General features: G+C 41.2%; 1 protein-coding gene across 8 annotated transcripts; it reads right to left on the bottom strand.

Annotated features, from left to right (window-relative positions):
* Nucleotides 1–2179: 2179 nt before the first annotated feature.
* On the bottom strand, nucleotides 2180–19242 carry LOC129839942 (eukaryotic translation initiation factor 6). Of its 8 annotated transcripts, XM_055907680.1 has the most exons (13): nucleotides 19017–19240; nucleotides 17863–17894; nucleotides 16364–16462; nucleotides 15879–16007; nucleotides 15428–15593; nucleotides 9971–10065; nucleotides 8324–8422; nucleotides 7759–7896; nucleotides 6630–6715; nucleotides 4600–4775; nucleotides 4158–4334; nucleotides 3750–3931; nucleotides 2180–2549 (listed from the first exon to the last, which is right to left on the bottom strand). In XM_055907680.1, the coding sequence occupies exons 8-13, from the start codon at nucleotides 7863–7865 to the stop codon at nucleotides 2540–2542; spliced, it is 738 nt and encodes a 245-aa protein (XP_055763655.1). In that variant the 5' UTR covers nucleotides 7866–7896; nucleotides 8324–8422; nucleotides 9971–10065; nucleotides 15428–15593; nucleotides 15879–16007; nucleotides 16364–16462; nucleotides 17863–17894; nucleotides 19017–19240; the 3' UTR covers nucleotides 2180–2539. The 8 variants fall into 8 exon arrangements, with proteins under 8 accessions (XP_055763655.1, XP_055763702.1, XP_055763645.1 ...); XM_055907727.1 differs by having other exon boundaries at nucleotides 8332–10065; nucleotides 19017–19242; XM_055907670.1 differs by having other exon boundaries at nucleotides 8324–10065.
* Between the last annotated feature and the right edge of the window lie 249 nt (nucleotides 19243–19491).

Raw genomic sequence — 19491 nt, 5'->3', positions numbered from 1 at the left:
TGGGACTTGTTCCGGGTAGCCTCAGAATAATATTGATTTTATATGCCGATTCAGTGAGTGAGTTTATGGACGTGCATAGAAGATGTTGTACCCACTGTGACTATTAAAACCTATCCTAAGCAGAAACCATGTATAGATGGCGGAATTTGCGCAAAACTGAAAGCGCAAACCAACACATTTAACCATGTAAAATTGACTGGGAATATGGCAGATTACAACGTGTAGTTATTCCCTCCGCAAGGCAATCAAACAAGCGAAATGTTAGTATAGAGACAAAGTGGAGTCGCAATTCAACGGCTCAGACACGAGACATATGTTTGCAGGGTCTACAATCACCGACTACAAAAAGAAAACCAGCCACATCACTGACACCATCTTTCTTCCAGACAAACACCCATCCACTTGGGAGCCAAATGAGAGAAGCTTTTTGTGCGTATTAAACATGGGACCAGCACTTTGTGTTGAGTTTTATATTTTTGTTGTCTGCTTTATGCTTGCTTCAGAATACAAACCCTGCAACACCTCCAGTTGGTTTAATTTAAAAGATGGGTCATATTCATCAGGCACTGGATGGACTACCTGGACATTTAGTTAATTTTCAGTTTAAAAATGTTTTACTATTGTTCCCTAATGAATGCAAATATGGTTTAGTGACCAGCCCTGATCCCCCTTGTATACTCATCCAGGCACAGCTCAACCCCAGCACAGCATGGTGAGGGTCTCCACACCCATCTGAGATCTACATGCAGGAGCACGACGAGGATGGCTTTCTCTACTGGTCTACGCCTCTCAGGAGACCTTCGGCTGCTAGGGAGAGAGGGAAGTCTCGGCAGAGAAAGAGGGGAGAGATGAGCAAGAGGGAGGTGAGGTTGGGTAGAATTAGGTCTTGCCCAGCTATGTGTTCTCTTTTGCCCCTCCATGGATGGTTTGAGTTCCCCTTAAGGGTCATTACAGACAACACCATAACTGCATCTTTTCATGACACTAGTAGGTCAACAGGAATGCTATGTGCAACATCACCCTTCCCCTTTTTTCCTCCTAATTAAAACTAGTTTTCTTAGTGTAAGATTGGGTGGAGGTACATTAGGGGGAAAAAATGATTTTGTGATCTTGGCCCCTATTGTATCTCTGGAGCAGTTTCACGTTTGTCATGGAGGCAGAACTGAGCAGTTATCGCTAGATGGGCCAGCTGCCAAGTCAAAATTGGCTATCGTAAAAAATTATTGAAAACAGCTTTTTGGTCTTAATTTAAGGTTAGCGGTGTGGTGGCTGTGCCAGCTAGTGACCACTGCGAGTCATGTCAAATGCCAACCTGTGACATGTAATTAAGAATTTCTTAGCCGACTTGCCTAATTAAAGGTTAGAAAAATCAATATACAAGGACAAACTAAACATTTAATCTTTGACATGTAAATAAGAATTTCTTAGCCGACTTGCCTAATTAAAGGTTAGAAAAATCAATATACAAGGACAAACTAAACATTTAATCTTATGACCTTTTTACTCACATAGTTATTGCCTAAAACAACTGATCTTTCCCCAATATTGATATAGCTTATGGACTGTTGGCAAACTACACAAGGAATGCTACCATAGGCTAATCAAGCAATGGGTGTTTAGGTTCTTCCCTCTATTGTACTGTTTTAATCAAAAATAATTGTGATGAAGGCTTATTCAGTAGTATCTGTCACATTTTGAATCATAAGTCTGGGGTAGCTGACTGGTTCCATGGGCAAGATGAACATCCTTAACAGCCAGCATCACATCCGGCCATGATTGGGAGTTCCATAGGGGGGCGCAAATAAGACTTGCCTAGTTAAGTGGTGTAATTGTGATAGTATTTAGTAGTGGAAACAAGCCAACCGCCTTTGCACAAATTAATACAATAAGACTAAGCGTTGAATTTAAAAATGACTGATTCTCTCCATATGCCTTTGGTAAATTTACTTTTGAAACAAAGGGCTTGTGATGCACTACATACCTAACATGTTTTGACTTATTTACACAATAGATAACTTGGAAGTTTTGAAACTGAGTAAAAACATCAATTGTGTATAAATTCAAGCAGCATCGCTACAAATAGACCTTTTGCCAATAAAGATTACTTGAGCCATGAATGCAATTTGGTTTACAGGTGTCACTTAAGTAGGTACAAACAGATTGTGACAAATGCAACGTGTTAAAGGGTAATCCATTTATTGTACATTCCAAAAATCCCCACATCAACTGTTTGCCATGCATGGCTTTACTGTAATGCAATTGGCAGAAACACTTGTAATGTACATATCCCACTTCACATATGGAACATTAAAACTAACATTGTCACAGTTTACAGTAAAATCTTGATTTAATATTGCCAGAACATAAGTAGATTTAAGGAATTATGAAGTCTAGCATTGATACACCATACAAAATTCCAATAAACATTGAAGGTTTTAACCATATCAAATGACAGTCATGGGAGAAATGTCCAGCTTCTTGCATTCTGCAGCAGTTTTCCCACAGAGGTGCCTCACACCTTTAATGGTAGAATGGCATCTTATGTGAGGCTGGAAAATAAAACGAAATATTATAAAATGGGCCCACAGTATAGGCTTATCTGCACTGGTAATTGTATGTCAAAGGCTCCAGTAAATCTCCATGAACATCTTAACGTGTTTTTTTAACTGTTCCTGTTGAAAAACAATAATGTTGAGCAAAATGGCTTCAGACTTCTGCGCATTCGAAAAATAACCACCCAAAAAGAAAAGGCCGTAACTTCAGCTGTAGGTCAGGGGTTCCCGAACTTTAGGCTCAAGAACTCACCATGTGAAAAAAGTGATGTAATAACCTGCCAATGCTTACTTTATTTGGGGCTATTAGTCTTTTATAAATCAGTCACAATATTTCATTGGGTTGGGCAGTTTCCAGATTTTCATACTGTCCTCCCATTTACGGGATTACCAGTTTAGTATACAAGGGGGTGCCAAAATGTGAAGACCATTGGGCATCTTACCAGACTCAATAAAATTAGCACAGGTAACAGTAAATTTCCAGTGAGGCTGCTAGCTAAATCTACCAATGAGCGCAAATGAAAATAAATGAATTGCTAAAATAGGCAATCCAGCTCAAAGTTGTATAGGTAGGAGCTACGAAATGTAACTTTTGGTGAGTTTAGATAATTTACAAGTGAATGTGAACGAGAGACATTGTTCATTTGCACAAAGTTGACATGCTTGTCTGCTCTGAAGCAGCATGTGTACAACGCTAGGGCAACGGGCCTGTCTGCTCAGGGGAAGGAGCAGACAGCAGAGAATGGAGAAAAAAGGCAAGGAAATCAAGAGTGGCAGCTGTGCAGAACTCCTTCAAAGTGCTTTCACTTATCAAACACTGCACAAAGCTTACAATATGATACCCCATCACCTTATTCATTCAGTTACTTAACTAGCAAGTCAGACTAATTTTGTGCTTCTCCACTGACGTGAATTCACAAAACAGGCATTCTATCAGCCAGCGATGTGACTGATGTAGCTTTTTTTCTCAGAGGTAAAATTCAAGATTAACTTAAGCAAAACATTAGGAAATGTAGCTGGCTACATTTTTCTCTATTGATAAACAAATGATGGCCATGCAGCGTTTGTGCAAAACACACCTTGCAAGTTCATGTACTGTGGCTGCCAGCCAAATAGCTTTGCACTTCTGTTTTTACTGGAAGAAGAAATTAAGCTACCTCCTGGACGGAGCCTATGTTGTCAGAAGTGATCACTCACCTGTCAATTAGAGAGTCTCTCATTGTGGTAGCGATGGCGCTAGGCTGAGACTCGCTCAGTCTGAACACACTCTCGATGACAGACAGCTCTGTGCTGGTGGTGTCCAGCCCAGTGAAGGCACACCAGTCGTTTACCACCATGCCCGCAGCGATGACCTCGCTACCACGGTTTACCGTTCCTGCCTGTGGAGTACGGAGAGGAAGAGTTGGGAATTACTCAAGCACTTATCACCAACTTGATGCAATGTGCCGTGTCCCCCCGTGCACTTCAGTAGATCTGAAAATAACCAATCAGGGGGCAAGGTTATTACTACATTGCTTATATGTATCAGATTTATTTAGATCTACTTAAATATTATGGGATAGAGACTAAGTAGAAATGAGCTTAAGCAGCACCATGACCACTAACCACCAGAGGCACTTGGAGTAGGGAGGAGAGCTCATCCTGGTCTTCTATGGAGGTCTTTGGGTGTACCAGTCCCCCCTGATTGCTGAAGGCACAGTAGCTCCCCACTAGAACTTGCTCTGCTACTGTCTGACGAAACACCTCCACCTTCAGACTGTCTGCCAGGATCTCCTCTGTCTCCTAAACCAAGATGGGAAATGCATTAACATCCCCTACGTCAGACAAATCATTTCGGTTTGAAAAATGATTAAGGAATCTAATGTTAAATTTAACCTGTTACGTATTTGCTTTTGAAAGTTGAGTACTCATTGTAATCAAATACAAACAAGGGAAATATAACTTCTGATGAATTAAGGTATATAGCAGCTAGTCAGACTGGTTATCCACTCATAACTTTTACTAGCCCAGGACAATATTTAGACATCGTCTCATTGTTTCCCCTCACCCTGTCCAAGTCAGGATGCACCAGGGCCACATAGTCATTACAGGCAATGACATTCCCCAGTGCTGAGAGCCTCTCCTCTACCCTCTGGATCTTCACTGTGTCTGGGAGACAATTCCTAATGTGCTGCAGCTCTTGGTCCGTGGTGTTGTTGGGCACCAGGAGCCCATGACGATTCCCTGGTGAGCAAAGTTACAAGGTAGAAGTAGTAGTGTTAGCTGTACATTAATTTATTTATCACAAGTCATTTACCTAAATCATTTATAAAATATCAAGTACATTATTCATCTATTAAATAAAGCATAATTAACGCTTTGACGCATACGATCACATATTTGTGATTATTGTTAACTGGTCCCTGCAGCGTACCATCGCAAATATGTGACTGGAACGTATGAAGCAACATTCGCATCTGAAAAGCATCTAAACAATGTTCTGAGGAGGTCCTCAACAACTTTATTCCTCAATTTCACCTTTTAGTGTTAGGTTAAATAAAGGTTAAATAAAAAATAAATAAAAAGTGTAAGAAAATGTGAAATTCATCATCCACTCATCACACACACTCTAGGAGCTCAGATGCAATAAATTAACCTAATAACCAAAGTTGACAGACAAGCTATACCCTGATGAAGACGGCTTGTCTGTCAAAAACATTGGTTATTAAATTACATTAATTTTTTTATTTTTTTTATTTTACCGTTATTTTACCAGGTAAGTTGACTGAGAACACGTTCTCATTTGCAGCAACGACCTGGGGAACATCTGAGTGCCTAGTGTGCAGCTCTCTTAATTTTTCAAATCACCCCACAGATCATCACCCCAAATACAAGCCTACTGCCTAGCCGTAGCACGAGAGCTAAACAGGGATGAAACCATTTTAGGGGGGTTTAAGTACATGGAGGAAGGTATCATGGGGATATGATGCAGGAACTATAACGACGAGGGGGGCTTTAACAAAATGTGGGTCAAACAGAAGTTTATACGCTAAAGAAAGGAGGGGTCTGAGCTGGCAACCCTGAGATACCATAGTTACAATCTGATGCTGCGTTCAAAACTGGGAACTCAAACCGAGCTCCAAATGGGAAAAACCTTTTTTGAACGGTTATCCAACTCGGGCCTCTTTCTGACCTGAAGATCACTGACGTCATGCTTGGACCTCATTCTTCAGAGTTCCCAGTTGTCTTGAAAGCACCATAAGTCAGTCGAGTGAACTATCCCTTAAGCTCATTTGGTCTGACAGACGCTTACGTGACAACCAGAATGCATTGTATGATGTCAAACATGGCTCCACACATAGCTGGCAAATAGCTTAGTTTGTCATAATCAGTACAGCCTTCTAAAAAGTATTTTACACACACGTGTCTATTACAATCTATACAAGAATCGGAATGGATGATTTGTCAGCAGTACTTACTGGTAAACAGTAAATACATACGTTATACTACAGTAAATAAAGACAACACAATATACAGAAAATAAGGCACTTTGATAGGAACACAAGCATAACCAAAGTTATTATTTGTAAAGAAAACAATGCGGCAGGGGGAAAAGTTTGGAAGGCCTGTTCTGACTAGAGATGCTCAATGTCTTCATACTTGATCTGGGGAAACACTGGGTAAGTGCATGGGCTCTTATCAGAGAGAATTAAAGTCTCAAACAAATTGTCAGCAACAGTGAAATGGGCTACTTATGTGAATTAATGAGGCAGAACACACCTCAACTCAAACTGTTAAATTATTTGAAATTGACACGTTGAAACAGCCTATAGATAATTAGCAGGCAGTGTGCCTTGGTTTGAGGGCAGCACAGGTTAACTGTCCTACTGCGTAACAATCACATTTTGGAACAGTGAGTGCATTGTCATCACAAGCAGAAAAAGAAAAAAAATCACGCTTGGGCGACCTTTCCAGATATTTGGAACTCACGTGAATGAAGTATTCCATTCTCCTGTTGAACTGATGACATTTCTTTGTGCACTTGCAGAGGATAGCTGTTTGACCTACAATGTTGATCTGTTACAGAGCCATACTCACCCACACACATTCTTCCAATTATCCGACATCCTGCTATTGAGGCATGTACAACTGGGATGGTTTCGGACAACTCGCCTTCGAAGACACTAATCATAAATTGCATGTTACCATGACAACAATGCTGATTATATAACAAACACTCCCCAGAGAAGGCTGACATTACTGTATGTAAGCTTTCAATACAACTTTACTTGTCCATTAATGGAAATTACGCTTATGCTGTTTTCAGTCCCTAATTAAACAGACAGTGAGAAGAATACAGGGTTAGCCACAGTGCAGCTATTTATGGGGTTTAGTGCCTTACTCAAGGGCACAAATGGTAGGCAATAGCACCTGGGATCTGACATCAGAAGCCCTCTAGTTGCCAGTACAATCCCCACTTTGTTAGTGTCATACAATCACACAAGGAACACTTGTGGTATTTACATAAGTAAAAGGGTGGAGGACTGAAGTTATGTCATAAACATTCTCAAAATGTAGTCTCGATTAGCCTCAATGCTTGGTAGACCATTATATTGGTCTCCCGTCGCTGAACGCTATATCCCCTATTTAAATAAGATACCCCACAAAATACACACCAGCCACTGGTTTACCGGTTTCAAAAAAACGTTTCCCGTCAAAGGCACATGTATAATCCGGAATGCTTTCCCAGTCAGCAGAGGTTAAATGTGTGAACCACTAAAATGAACAAACATTGAAACAACTTTTCCAGAGCTCAACGAACTCACTCCATACTGCATCACCCAAAAGTGCGCCGCCATCTCGGATCACGCGGTAACTACCACCGAGTATCTACTAGCTTTGGAAAATGTAGATTTAAACGTTTATTTTTAGTGGTTAACACATTTTACAACCCGTACTGACTGGTAAAGTTTTCCGGATTCGGTGACAGGAAACTTTTTTCGGAAACACTCATTACATCTTGTAACTGAAACTGTTTAATTAAGAACCAAACCGAGAGGGACCTCCCTGAATCTGTCCAATAAAATTCGTTTGTGTTGCAACACGTTAAAGGACTGATAACGTTACATATTTTGCGGGGTACTGGAATATAACGTTCCGCGACACCAACGTAGCTAACGTTAATGGTCGACTGCACGTAGATGCTATTCTCGATAAGATATCTTACCTGTAGAAATTCTCTGACCCGCCAATTGCAACTAGGCAGTATGTGTTAGTTAATTTGGCGAAGCAGCCTATTTCGTTGTTCTTCTCGAAAGATGCCCTGACAGCCATGTTGAAGATTTACAGTTGAGGCAGAACGTTTCTTAAACAAAAGACAATGGATGTGAAGATTACGCACTTAATTAGCTACCGTTAGTTATGCTAGTCAACTGCTAGTCAAGCCTAGCTATTAGTACTAGCCAAGCGAGCTAGGCATCAGTTAACACAGACTGACAAATTATATTCTTATACGATTGTGGCTTTCGATGGCTGTATTACTACAATGGCACAAACAAACGTGACAACTACCATGTTTCCTTGCAATATATTACGAAGCGATCCATTAAGATACGTTAGTTTAGCTGGCTAGTTGGAAGTTGCCTCAAATTGAGTAACGTTTGCTAACCAACGTTTTAAGAAAATCCAGTATCACTGGCTGGTACCCTTACAAACTATAGCTATATACCTACGTTTGAATAGTCACCTGATCTTTTTGCCATATCGGATAATGTAAATAACAAGAAGTTTACCTACTTACGTGTGACCTCTCGGCAAGCGTGGATCCCTTTTCCCCACACGTGTTCACTTAACATCTACGTTTACGTCTTCTTCTATGATATCATGGCGGTCTGCAAACAAACGTTTAAAGTGCATGCCGCCACCTACTGGGCTGGAATGTACGATCAATCATGATAAACCCAATTCTGTACTACCATGAAAATAAAATTCAAAACCAAATAAATCCCAAACTTTTCCTGGCAAGACTTTCTCAAACTTCTGCATCACTGATAAGCTTTCACTTCTTTAACCCTCGTTACTACTGATCAACCTTTTGGCCTCAATCACTCTCCCCCCCCATCACATTTTCTTTAATACAATCTGTGGACATTGATATTGGGACCCCAGTGATGACTCCCCTCAATCTAGCATAAGCACCGGGGACATGGCTTTTAATCTTCTTCCCGATGTGAAATGGCTAGCTAGTTAGCGGTGGTGAGCGCTAATAGCGTTTCATTCGGTGACGTCACTTGCTCTGAGACCTTGAAGTAGTTGTTCCCCTTGCTATGTAAGGACCGTGGCTTTTGATGGATAACGATGCTTCGAGAGTGGCTGTTGATGTGTGCAGAGGGTCCCTGGTTTGAGCCCAGGTAGGGGGGAGGAGCGGGACGGAAGCTATACTGTTACATTGATGGGTTGCTGTTACACTGGTTGCTGCGGAAAAGGAGGTCAAAAGGGGGGTGAGTGTAACCGATGTGAAATGGCTAGTTAGCGGTGGTGCGCGCTAATAGCGTTTCGATCGGTGACATCACTTGCTCTGAGACCCTTGAAGTAGTTGTTCGCCTTGCTCTGCAAGGGTCGAGGAGAGGGACGGAAGCTATACTGTTACACTGGCTACCACAACATATTTACAATCTACCACTTCCAATGAACAGAGCTAACTTCACCTACCTCTTTCTCTACTGCATTAGTTACTCGGATAGGGTGTGGTCTCATCCACCACTTTCCACTCCAAATACCCTTGCTTCCTACTTTGGCTTTCTTTACTAGACACTTTCTGTATCATGATCTCTCTTCTTCCTATGTCTTTCCACTACCGAACATTCCGGTCATTGACCCTAAATTCTATTGTTTTGTAATTTTTTAAAACATTGTTGCATTTTACAACATTGTTGCCATTTGTACCTCTAATTTGCCTACTCCTTACTTGTAACAAAAACTGAGCTATGTAGAGTAAATTAGTGATTTAGATTTTAAAAATATATTATATGGTAATTTTAGGTGTTCTGTCCGGTGTAGGCTATACATCCTGTGTACTATACATTTTATCCATCATGGTGCATCTAGACAAACATACCGTTTTTTTTATACAACAGTAGCTAGGTTTCCATCCTGTTGGCGACAGACTTTCATACAAATATAAAAAAAAATATGCACATTTTCCCACCACAGATGTGTTTTCATCAAATTAACTTGTTGCAGATAAATCAAATAAATGTTATTGGTTGCATACACATATTTAACAGATGTGTAGCAAAATGATAATTTATATGTCAAGTTATGTATCACTATATTTGATTTATTACAAGATTAAGGGTGTACTGTGCAACTTTCATAAGGTATGGATGCCTTATATGGAATGCAGTAAAACTAAAGAAAGGAGTGTATTAAAAACATACCCACGTCAGAAGAAATACCCATTTAGGCAATCCCTGGCTGCTCAGTCCTGGCCCTGGGGGTCTTCTCTCCTGTGGGTTGTCACTCTGGCCATAGCCTAACACACCCGAAACCAATAATAAATGCTTCATTAAGATCCTAAAGCTGAGTGTGGTGTGTTGGGTTGGGGTGCTGCAGGGTGGTGGAACCCTAGGGACAAGACGGGGTGACCCAGCAATATTGTGTGCAAGTTAAAACGGCTCTACAGTACTATTAGTCCTATGAGATTAAATTATATGGAGGATTTGCTGTTTCTGTGTGTTAATGTATATTTGAGGTGTAAGTCAATCAAATGTATTCATAAAGCCCTTTTTACATCAGCCGATGTCACAAAGTGCTGTACAGAAACCCAGCCTAAAACCCCAAACAGCAAGCAATGCAGGTGTAGAAGCACGGTGGCTCCCTAGAAAGGTCAGAACCTAGGAAGAAACCTAGATAGGAACCAGGGTCGGAGGAGTGGCCAGTCCTCTTCTGGCTGTGCCGGGTGGAGATTATAACAGAACATGGCCAAGATGTTCAAACGTTCATAGATAACCTGCAGGGTCAGATAATAATAATCACAGTGGTTGTAGAGGGTGCAGCAGGTCAGCACCTTAGGAGTAAATGTCAGTTGGCTTTTCATAGCCGATCATTCAGCGTTAGAGACAGCAGGTGCGGTAGAGAGGGTCCAAAACAGCAGGTCTGGGACAAGGTAGCACGTCCAGTGAACAGGTCAGTGGGATTTTGTTTTTGTTTCCAAACCTTTCCCTTGGGAATGACATTTTTTAAAAGGTGTGAACTGGGAAGGAAATTGTGTTGTGTGAGTTATTGACAAGACTGGTGGAGGTCGGGCGGGCGGGCAGGCAGTTCAGGCTGGCTGAAATTTGATTTAGAGGATGTCTTAATAAAGACAATCAAAAGTCTATGTATACTTCTTCATTTCTCAAAGGAAAAACATCAACCATCCAGTGGATGGATGGTGACATCCAGTGGAAGCGATAGAAACTGCAAGCAACTGCCTTAGAATTCTAGATTCCCATTGAGAACCCATTGAAAAGAGTGACCTCAACAAACAAACAAATCCTGATTGGTTTGTCCTCGGGGTTTCGCCTGCCAAATAAATTATGTTATACTTACAGACATCATTCAAACAGTTTTAGAAACTTCAGAGTGTTTTCTATCCAAATCTACTAATAATATGCATATCCTAGCTTCTGGGCCGGAGTAGCAGGTAGTTTACTTTGGGCACGCTTTTCATCCGGATGTGAAAATACCACCCCCTAGCCTAGAGAGGTTAAGAGTTAAGGAGATTATGGTTAGTGTTTTCCCTGTTGGTAATGCTGGTGTGATTAACACTGAGGCTCAGGGGAAGTGAGATGGGTCTCATTAGGTTCTCTGAAAGTCAAAGTGAAGCAGCTATGGCTAACTGTGCTCCTCCAGTGAGTGCTTAGGGCTGGAACAAAGAGGTGTTAGTGGAACATGGATTGTGTTCCAAGTGAGTGTGCTGAAGTTGTGGTCGATATTCACTTGTCCCTGGTGGTGGTTGCTCCAAGTCTCACATTGTTGCTTACATATCAGATGGAGCTTGTTGCTTGTGACCATGTGCCTCGTGAAGGAAGTCAGGCACTTTGTTTAGAATCAGAGAGGTTACAGGTTGTCCCTTGGTTTGTTCAAGTCAGAGACTTTTGGCAGGAAGAAATTACCTGAGTGCAGAATTGGATGGTTTTGGTTTTTCAGAATGGCTTTATCTCAGAGTTGAGGGTTTCTGTAGTCAGGTTGTGTAACTGCAGCTCTGGTGTTTATTAGTGATTGGAAACCGAGGCTTTCTGAGGGCTTCAGTGCGGTCACCAAATTCTGCCAAAAAACAATTCATTACTCAGAGCTTCATTATCTGCTGGGAAGCAATAATTGATCAGATAGACGGGTTTTTTTCTCCACTTTTTCAGCAAAACTCCATGGCGCAGCGGTAAGTCGTTGGCTTTAGTAGCCTATAATCAGTTGGAATACCAGGTTTGCATCCTACATCATTCTTCCCTTTTTTGCCACGAAGTTGACTATTTTTCAAAAAACATATGGCATTATTTAGAAAGTGGAAAGTGGTTTCATTTCAAGCTAAAGTATACTGTTAGCTAGCGTTAGCTGGCTGGCTCCCTAGCTAACGTTAGGTGGCGTGACGTGATGTGTGTGATCTTACATGTTGTTTACCTAGCTAGGTTAATTGTTTATCTAGGTAGCTAGCTACATGTCTTAAGCTAAAGTGTACAACACCTGTTGAATATGGCCGGTGTCAGTAAAAGTCTGCAAAAAAACAATTAAATTGTTGCCAGCAGAGCTGTTTTCATGTTATCCAGAGGTAAACAAATCATCGGCCAGAGCGTCAAGTGTGTGCTCTGAATGCAAGGAGATGGGTGGGGCTAAAGCTTAAGAGGGTGTGAACGATGTTGAACGGGTGTAGACAAAGTTCTCTCGCACCGAAACACTAAATTGCCATTTTCTCAAAAGTGATTTTACAAGTTTATCAACTTTCAAAGCAGAATATCTTTCCCATTGTTCCTCAAATGCAGTGTATTTAAGACCGAATCCAGGTGGTGAGTCACATATTTGTAAGTACGGTGTCCAGTAGAGGTCGGTGTTTGAAAGCAGCTTGGAATCGAAGAAAGCACCAGAACCAGTGGGATCTCGCACGATTTGAAAAAGCACGTGATCAAACAAAGCTTCGGACATCATTGGGGGCTCCCGAGTGGCGCAGTGGTCTAAGGCACTGTATCGCAGTGCTAGAAGCGTCACTACAGACACCCTGGTTCAAATCCTGGCTGTATCACAACCGGGCTTGATTGGGAGTTCCATAGGACGGCTCACAATTGGCCCAGCGTTGTCCGGGTTTGGCCGATGTAGGCCGTCATTGTAAATAAGAATATGTTCTTAATTGACTTGCCTAGGTAAACAAAGGTTACATTAAAATTAAGATATGTAAAATAAAAACATACTTCTGATAAAGTGATCGCCACACTACTTCAATGTTTTGATGCATGCCTTGGAGCTCCAGTATCAAAAGTAACATCACTAGTGCTTAGTGTCCATATTTTGTCTCTTCAGTTAAGGACGTTTTATGGAAAAGAAATAGGGAGGGGGAAATATAAAAGTTACGAAAATTCAAGAAAGTAGATAGTGGTGAATATGAGTTTTTGATGATCGTGTTGACTCTATCCAGGATACACTTCCACACTCTCCCCAGATGGGAGCAACCGGATCTAGGTGCTGAGCTTAGCCTTTATAAGCACATCAGCTGCTGCCAATTAGGGTGATCATCAGTCAGTGTCCCAGCTGGAATAGCTGTTGGTTTTGTTTGGGCCTTTTTTTTTTTGTGTCTTTAGTGTGGGCATGCCCTTTTGTATTTTTCTACATATTTATGTTTCGTCATCATCTGAACAAATAATAATCCACTTGGACTGGCTTACCAAGAGGTCAACAAGGAGCTGGCCCTGGACATAAGGTGGCTGTTTCCTGGGTACATACAGTGCATTCAGAAAGGATTCAGAGCCCTTGACTTTTTCCACATTGTTACGTTACAGCCTTATTCTTCAAAAATGTATTAAATAAGTCTTCAATCTGTACACAATACCATATAATGACAAAGCATAAACAGGTTTAGACATTTTTGCAAATTCTATAAAAAATAAAGAACAAATACTTTATTTACATAAGTATTCAGACCCTTTGCTATGAGATTCGAAATTGACCTCCGGTGCATCCTGTTTCCAATGATCCTCCTTGAGATGTTTCTACAACTCGGAGTCCACCTGTGGTAAATTCAATTCATTGGACACGATTTGGAAAGGTACACAGCAGGAACCACCAAGACTCTGGTGACCAATTACCGGATGGTCACAGTCTGCTCTAGAGTTCCTCTGTGGAGATGGGAGAACCTTCCAGAAGGACAACCATCTTTGCAGCACTCCACCAATCAGGCCTTTATGGTAGAGTGGCCAGACGGCACCCACTCAGTAAAAGGCACATGACAGCCTGCTTGGAATTTGCGGAAAGACACCTAAAGAAACAAGATTCTCTGGTCTGATGAAACCAACTTTTTGGCCTGAATGCCAAGCATCACGTCTGGAGGAAAACTGGCACCATCCCTACGGTGAAGCATGGTGGTGGCAGCATCATGCTGTGGGGATGTTTTTCAGTGGCAAGGACTGGGAGACTAGTCAGGATGGAGGCAAAGATGAACTGAGCGAAGTACAGAGCTCCTTGATGAAAACCTGCTCAGGACCTCAGACTGGGGCGAAGGTTCACCTTCCAACAGAACAATGACCCTAAGCACACAGCCAAGACAACGCCGGAGTGGCTTCGAGACAAGTCTGAATGTCCTTGAGTGGCCCAACCAGAGCCCGGAATGGAACTCATCTCTGGAGAGAACTAAAAATAGATGTGCAGTAATGCTCCCCATCCAACTTGACAAAGCATTCCCAAAAAGACTCGATGCTATAATCGCTGCCAAAAGCGCTTCAAACAAAGTACTGAGTAAAAGGTCGGAATAATTATGTAAATGTGATATCAGTTTCTTTAAATTAAAATTAGCCAAAAATTCTAACCCTGTTTTTTTTCTCTCTTTTGCCATTATGGGGTATTGTGTGTAGATTGAGGGGGGTGGGAGGGAGAAACAATTGATGACATTTTTTAATAAGGCTGTAACAAAATGTGGGAAAATTCAAGGGGTCTGATTACTTTCCGAAGGCACTGTAAATGATCAGTATTTTATTTGGACGGGCAAGGAGGTACAGTAGGTCGGGCCAGGCCCCCTAAGGCCTGCCAATAACGGCCCTGCCCGTAGGGATATATCATAGGGAGTGAGCGACTCATCACTGATTCATACACACAGGATAGAGCCTAGTTAATACAACACTATAGAGATAGAAATGGCGTCTTTTTGTAGGCTCTAACTCCACTCTATGCGGAAATTAATATTGTTTTTGTATAAATGCAGAAAATAAGGTTGGTGGTAAACACAGGCTTAGGAGATCTTATGTTTTGTTATGAGAATCTTTCAGCCAACGTCACTGTGAATATTGAAGCATTTATGTAATCATAAAAAGCACAAAGGCTTCAATTCATAAAGGTGATGTTAACTGACTGATCATCTCATAGAACAAAATGTATAAGATCTCCTAAACCTGTGTTGACCTCAGACCTTATTTTTGGCATTTACCCCAAAACCCTATTCTTTCCCCACAGGAATGGCTGAAAAAAACAGAGGTAACGCATTTCCGCTTTTTAGGACTACAAGCTACACCATGCTTAAGTGCCCGTGGGAAGATTCATTAAGTTGTAATGATTTCAATGAAAGATAAAACTTCAGTTTCACAGACATTGTTAATACATGTAGTGTATAACAAGCGGTATTGCATTATAGGTTTGATTATGATAATGCCCTCTCTTACCTATCCAGCTTGAGTCTGGGTCCGCTCCTGATTTCTGGGCCACAGAAGCAACCTGGGTTGGTATTGCCTGAAAGGGTACAGTCTGCCCTTGGATCTTCAAGGTCAAATCTGTTTCTTCATTAGACAGTGGATTCATCAGTGAGAGCAGCTACTTGGTCTCCTCATCCTGAGTAAAAGAAACACTGAACACATCCTTCCTTGTGTCCTACATAACAAGGCAGTTATAGCCTACTGTAGGGGTGCACCTCAACAGTCTATAGTGGCTTCCTCCATCTTCTCCTTTTTTTAATTTTCACTGATCTGAACAGCAGATAGGTGAAAGCATTATGGTATTTGTTTTCACCTGTCCAGTTCATTCAGATCAGTATGAGCAGAGAACAGAATAGTGACAGTGAGCCACCTCAGGCTATTGAGATGCACCCAAAACCTTGGGTAAGGTACCATACTGTACCTTGAATTTGAACTTGGCTCTGTTGATGTCCATGCAGGAGTGAAGACACTCCCCCACCACCATGCCCCTCACACACTATGCTGCTGTCCAGGTAGCTCTGCATCCCTCCCACCATGAACTGCAGCAGCTCTGACAGGGGAAAGGACACGAGGGTTGTGATCATTAAGCACCGAACAGAAGAAAACTGACTTCAACAAGGCGGGACTAAATGGACACTTCCTATAACAAAACGCTCAGTTTTCATAGGCTTTAAAAAAATGTTATGAATACAACCCGGAGGCGGACAGGTCAAAGTAGTGTGAACAGCTCTCATCGTGTGACAATACTGTGCCGTAGTGTTGTGGGTGTACCTGAGCGTAGCTCTGCATCACTCAGCCCCACACACCGCAGCAGAGCACGGCGGCCCAGGCCTGGCACATCGACCGCAGCACCTAGACACACGCATAAATAAATGCACAACACTAAAGACTTTGTTGTACACTCACCTGTATAAGTAGTGGACTCTCCCTGTCTGAGCCAGGTAGCCCAGAATAATCCTCAAAACATGAGTCTGGGAATGAAGTTGAAGACTTCAAACACTAACCCTGCAGAAAGAGACAATTATGTAACTCTCTGATGAATGGAAAAGTGTTGCAGTTGACAATCAATGCAGGACAACACATGTTGAACGCATACCACTGTGTCCCTGATCAAGCCTTCCCCAGGGCATGGGCCACAAATGTCAGGGAGCAGTCTTTTCCATCAGGTAACAGTGTATTTACACTGAGTGACACACAACACATGTTTGAAGACAAGTTAAAGTAAACAACCATAAATAGACCTGTAATCAGAATGTACTATACTGCATTCAATAATTTATATCTTCTGCATGGATGTAAACCTCTGAGCCTGACAGGTTCTCTCCAGCGCTGTCAAGGATGTTAATAAAAGACAATTAAATACTTACTCCCCAACAATCAAACAAGTATAATGGCAACGTTTAGAGCTTGTCAGTGAAATATACAGTGCCTTCGGAAAGTATTCAGACCCCTTGACTTTTCCCAAATTTGTTAAGTTTATGCCTTATTCTAAAATTTAGTCATTTCTTTTCCCACTCCCCTCATCAACCCCATATTGACAGAGCAAAAACAGGTTTTTATAAAATGTTTGCTAATTCATTACAAATAAACTGAAATATCACACTTACATAAGTATTCAGACCCTTTATGGGTTCTTGGTCACCTCCCTGACCAAGACCCTTCTCCCCCGATTGCTCAGTTTGGCTGGGCGGCTAGCTCTAGGAACAGTCTTGATGGTTCCAAACTTCTTCCATTTAAGAATGATGGAGGCCACTGTTTTTTGGGACCTTCAATGCTGCATACATTTTTTGGTGCCCTTCCCCAGGTCAGTGCCTCGACACAATCCTGTCTTGGCGCTCTACGGACAATTCCTTCGACCTCATCGGTTGGTTTTTGCTCTGACATGCTCTGTCAACTGTGGGACCTTTATATAGACAGGTGTGTACCTTTCCAAATCCATGTCCAATCAATTGAATTTACCCCAGGTGGACTCCAATCAAGTTGTAGAAACATCAAGGATGATCAATGGAAACAGGATGCACCTGAGCTCAATTTCGAGTCTCATAGCAAAGGGTCTGAATACTTATGCAAGTAAGGTATGTTTTATTTTTAATACATTTTAAACATTTATAAAAACCTGTTTTCGCTTTGTCATTATGGGGTATTGTATGTAGATTGCTGAGAAAATGTTTTATTTAATGAATTTTAAAATAAAGCTGTAATGTAACAAAGTGGAAAAAGGTCTGAATACTTTCTGAAGGCACTGTAACCAAATTGAATAATTCCCCCCTGTATGAACACTTATCGTTCTTGTATCATATCTACATAAATATCGGATCATCCTGAAAGGGAAAGACCCCTCGAAAAATATAGCTTTTTGGAATTCAAAAAAATCTATGCAAAAACCCAATTGTTACATGACATACCTTGTTTAATAGTTCACCAACACCATGCCGATCTGTGGAGGGAAAAAAAGGAAAAATAAGCATGGCAATATATAAAAACTGTTCTAGTTATTACGGCTGTCACTCAGCAATAACAAAACTCTGGTAAGAAGAACGCACAGCTCTAGTTTAACTTTGTCACTGAGGGTGCTCAGACACATGCACACAGAGAGGGGGTGAAAGATTAAACAATGTGGACCCGATTAATCATTTTGCTTGCTTAAAACATGTCTGACTGACTACCTAAAATAAGGCCTGTTTTTTTCATGATTACTTCAAAACTGCGGCAAGCAGCTGGGACATTTGGTAATATTATGAAACTGGGCTACACAGCGGATGCAATTAACTAGTTATAAAAAAAAAATTATGTTAAAAATTGCGTGTTTCCATCCAAATAAGAAGGGCTTAATATGGCGTTGAGGGGGGATGAGGTTGGCTAGCTAAATGTACCTACTGTTGTCACGCACTTTTCTGAAATGATACATTTGATTACTGCACCATTTGTATTAGGGCATTTTTCTTATGTCGAGCTAGCTAACGTTAGCTTCTTAGCTCTGACAGGGCACTTATGCTCGGACAAATTTCCCCCTCCTTTCCCCCCCAGGCAAAAAAGTAGGTATCATACAGCGTAACATTCAAGAGTACAAATACAAAATATCACGACTCTAAGTGCATGTTAAATGATAAAAAGACGCCCTCACTTCTACATGTGACCAAAATGTACAGTTTATGCTCTTAAATTATTAACTCACGACGACCAGCTAGCTCCTCACTCCAGTTATCTCACATCGCTCTCCATTTAGATTATGGGCGATAACATTTATTGATTTTGTTGCCATGACACCCATACCTACGAAACCCAAAGAGGATCAAATAAAAAAAGTATTTTTCCTGCTGGTAGACAGGGATCCTTAGCGGAATGCGAATGTGTTTCTCAGCTGGCGGATTTGGAATCATATGCAGGCGATGCGATTCAAGATCAATAAATGGATTCACATTAAACACACTAACACATTAAAACAATAGTAATGAAATGCATTACAAATTATTTCAATGTTTTTATTCCCTATTTTTAAAATGTCATTCATGCTGCAGTAGACACATTTTCATGGTGCAGTGGATGGTGCAATATTTACCTGATACGAGAAGCTGACACCCTCTTGCAGGTCAGTGCAATCCAAATGGTAGTTTGGAAAAAATACCGAATTCAAATTGTTATAAATTCAGTTATGCACCCAACAGGCCGTTTTCAGTAATATTCTGCCTATGTCAGATCATCTGACAACTTGACAAGTTAAATGTCAACACAAAATATAGATATTGTGGATATTTCCATATAGTCCCCTTAATGTAATCAATATAGGCTATGCAATATATGGTTATTTTCGTGCATCTCATGTTTTCAATACAGCAAGCTAGCGGTCAGGCTGATCTTTGGCTAAATTTGGACTTAAAAGTGATGGACTAAACACATGGGATGTCTATTTTTTGGGCGAAATAGTATGGAACGCCGATTGGGTCTTTACGTGTCAAAGATGCACGTCAAATAACACAATTTGATGCGTCAAATAAGCTTTAAATTTGACACGTCAAATAACACAATTATATTAT

The sequence above is a fragment of the Salvelinus fontinalis genome, chromosome 3 (genome assembly GCF_029448725.1).
Source record: "Salvelinus fontinalis isolate EN_2023a chromosome 3, ASM2944872v1, whole genome shotgun sequence".
Lineage (NCBI taxonomy): Eukaryota > Metazoa > Chordata > Actinopteri > Salmoniformes > Salmonidae > Salvelinus > Salvelinus fontinalis.
This window is presented reverse-complemented; position numbering and strand designations above follow the sequence as displayed.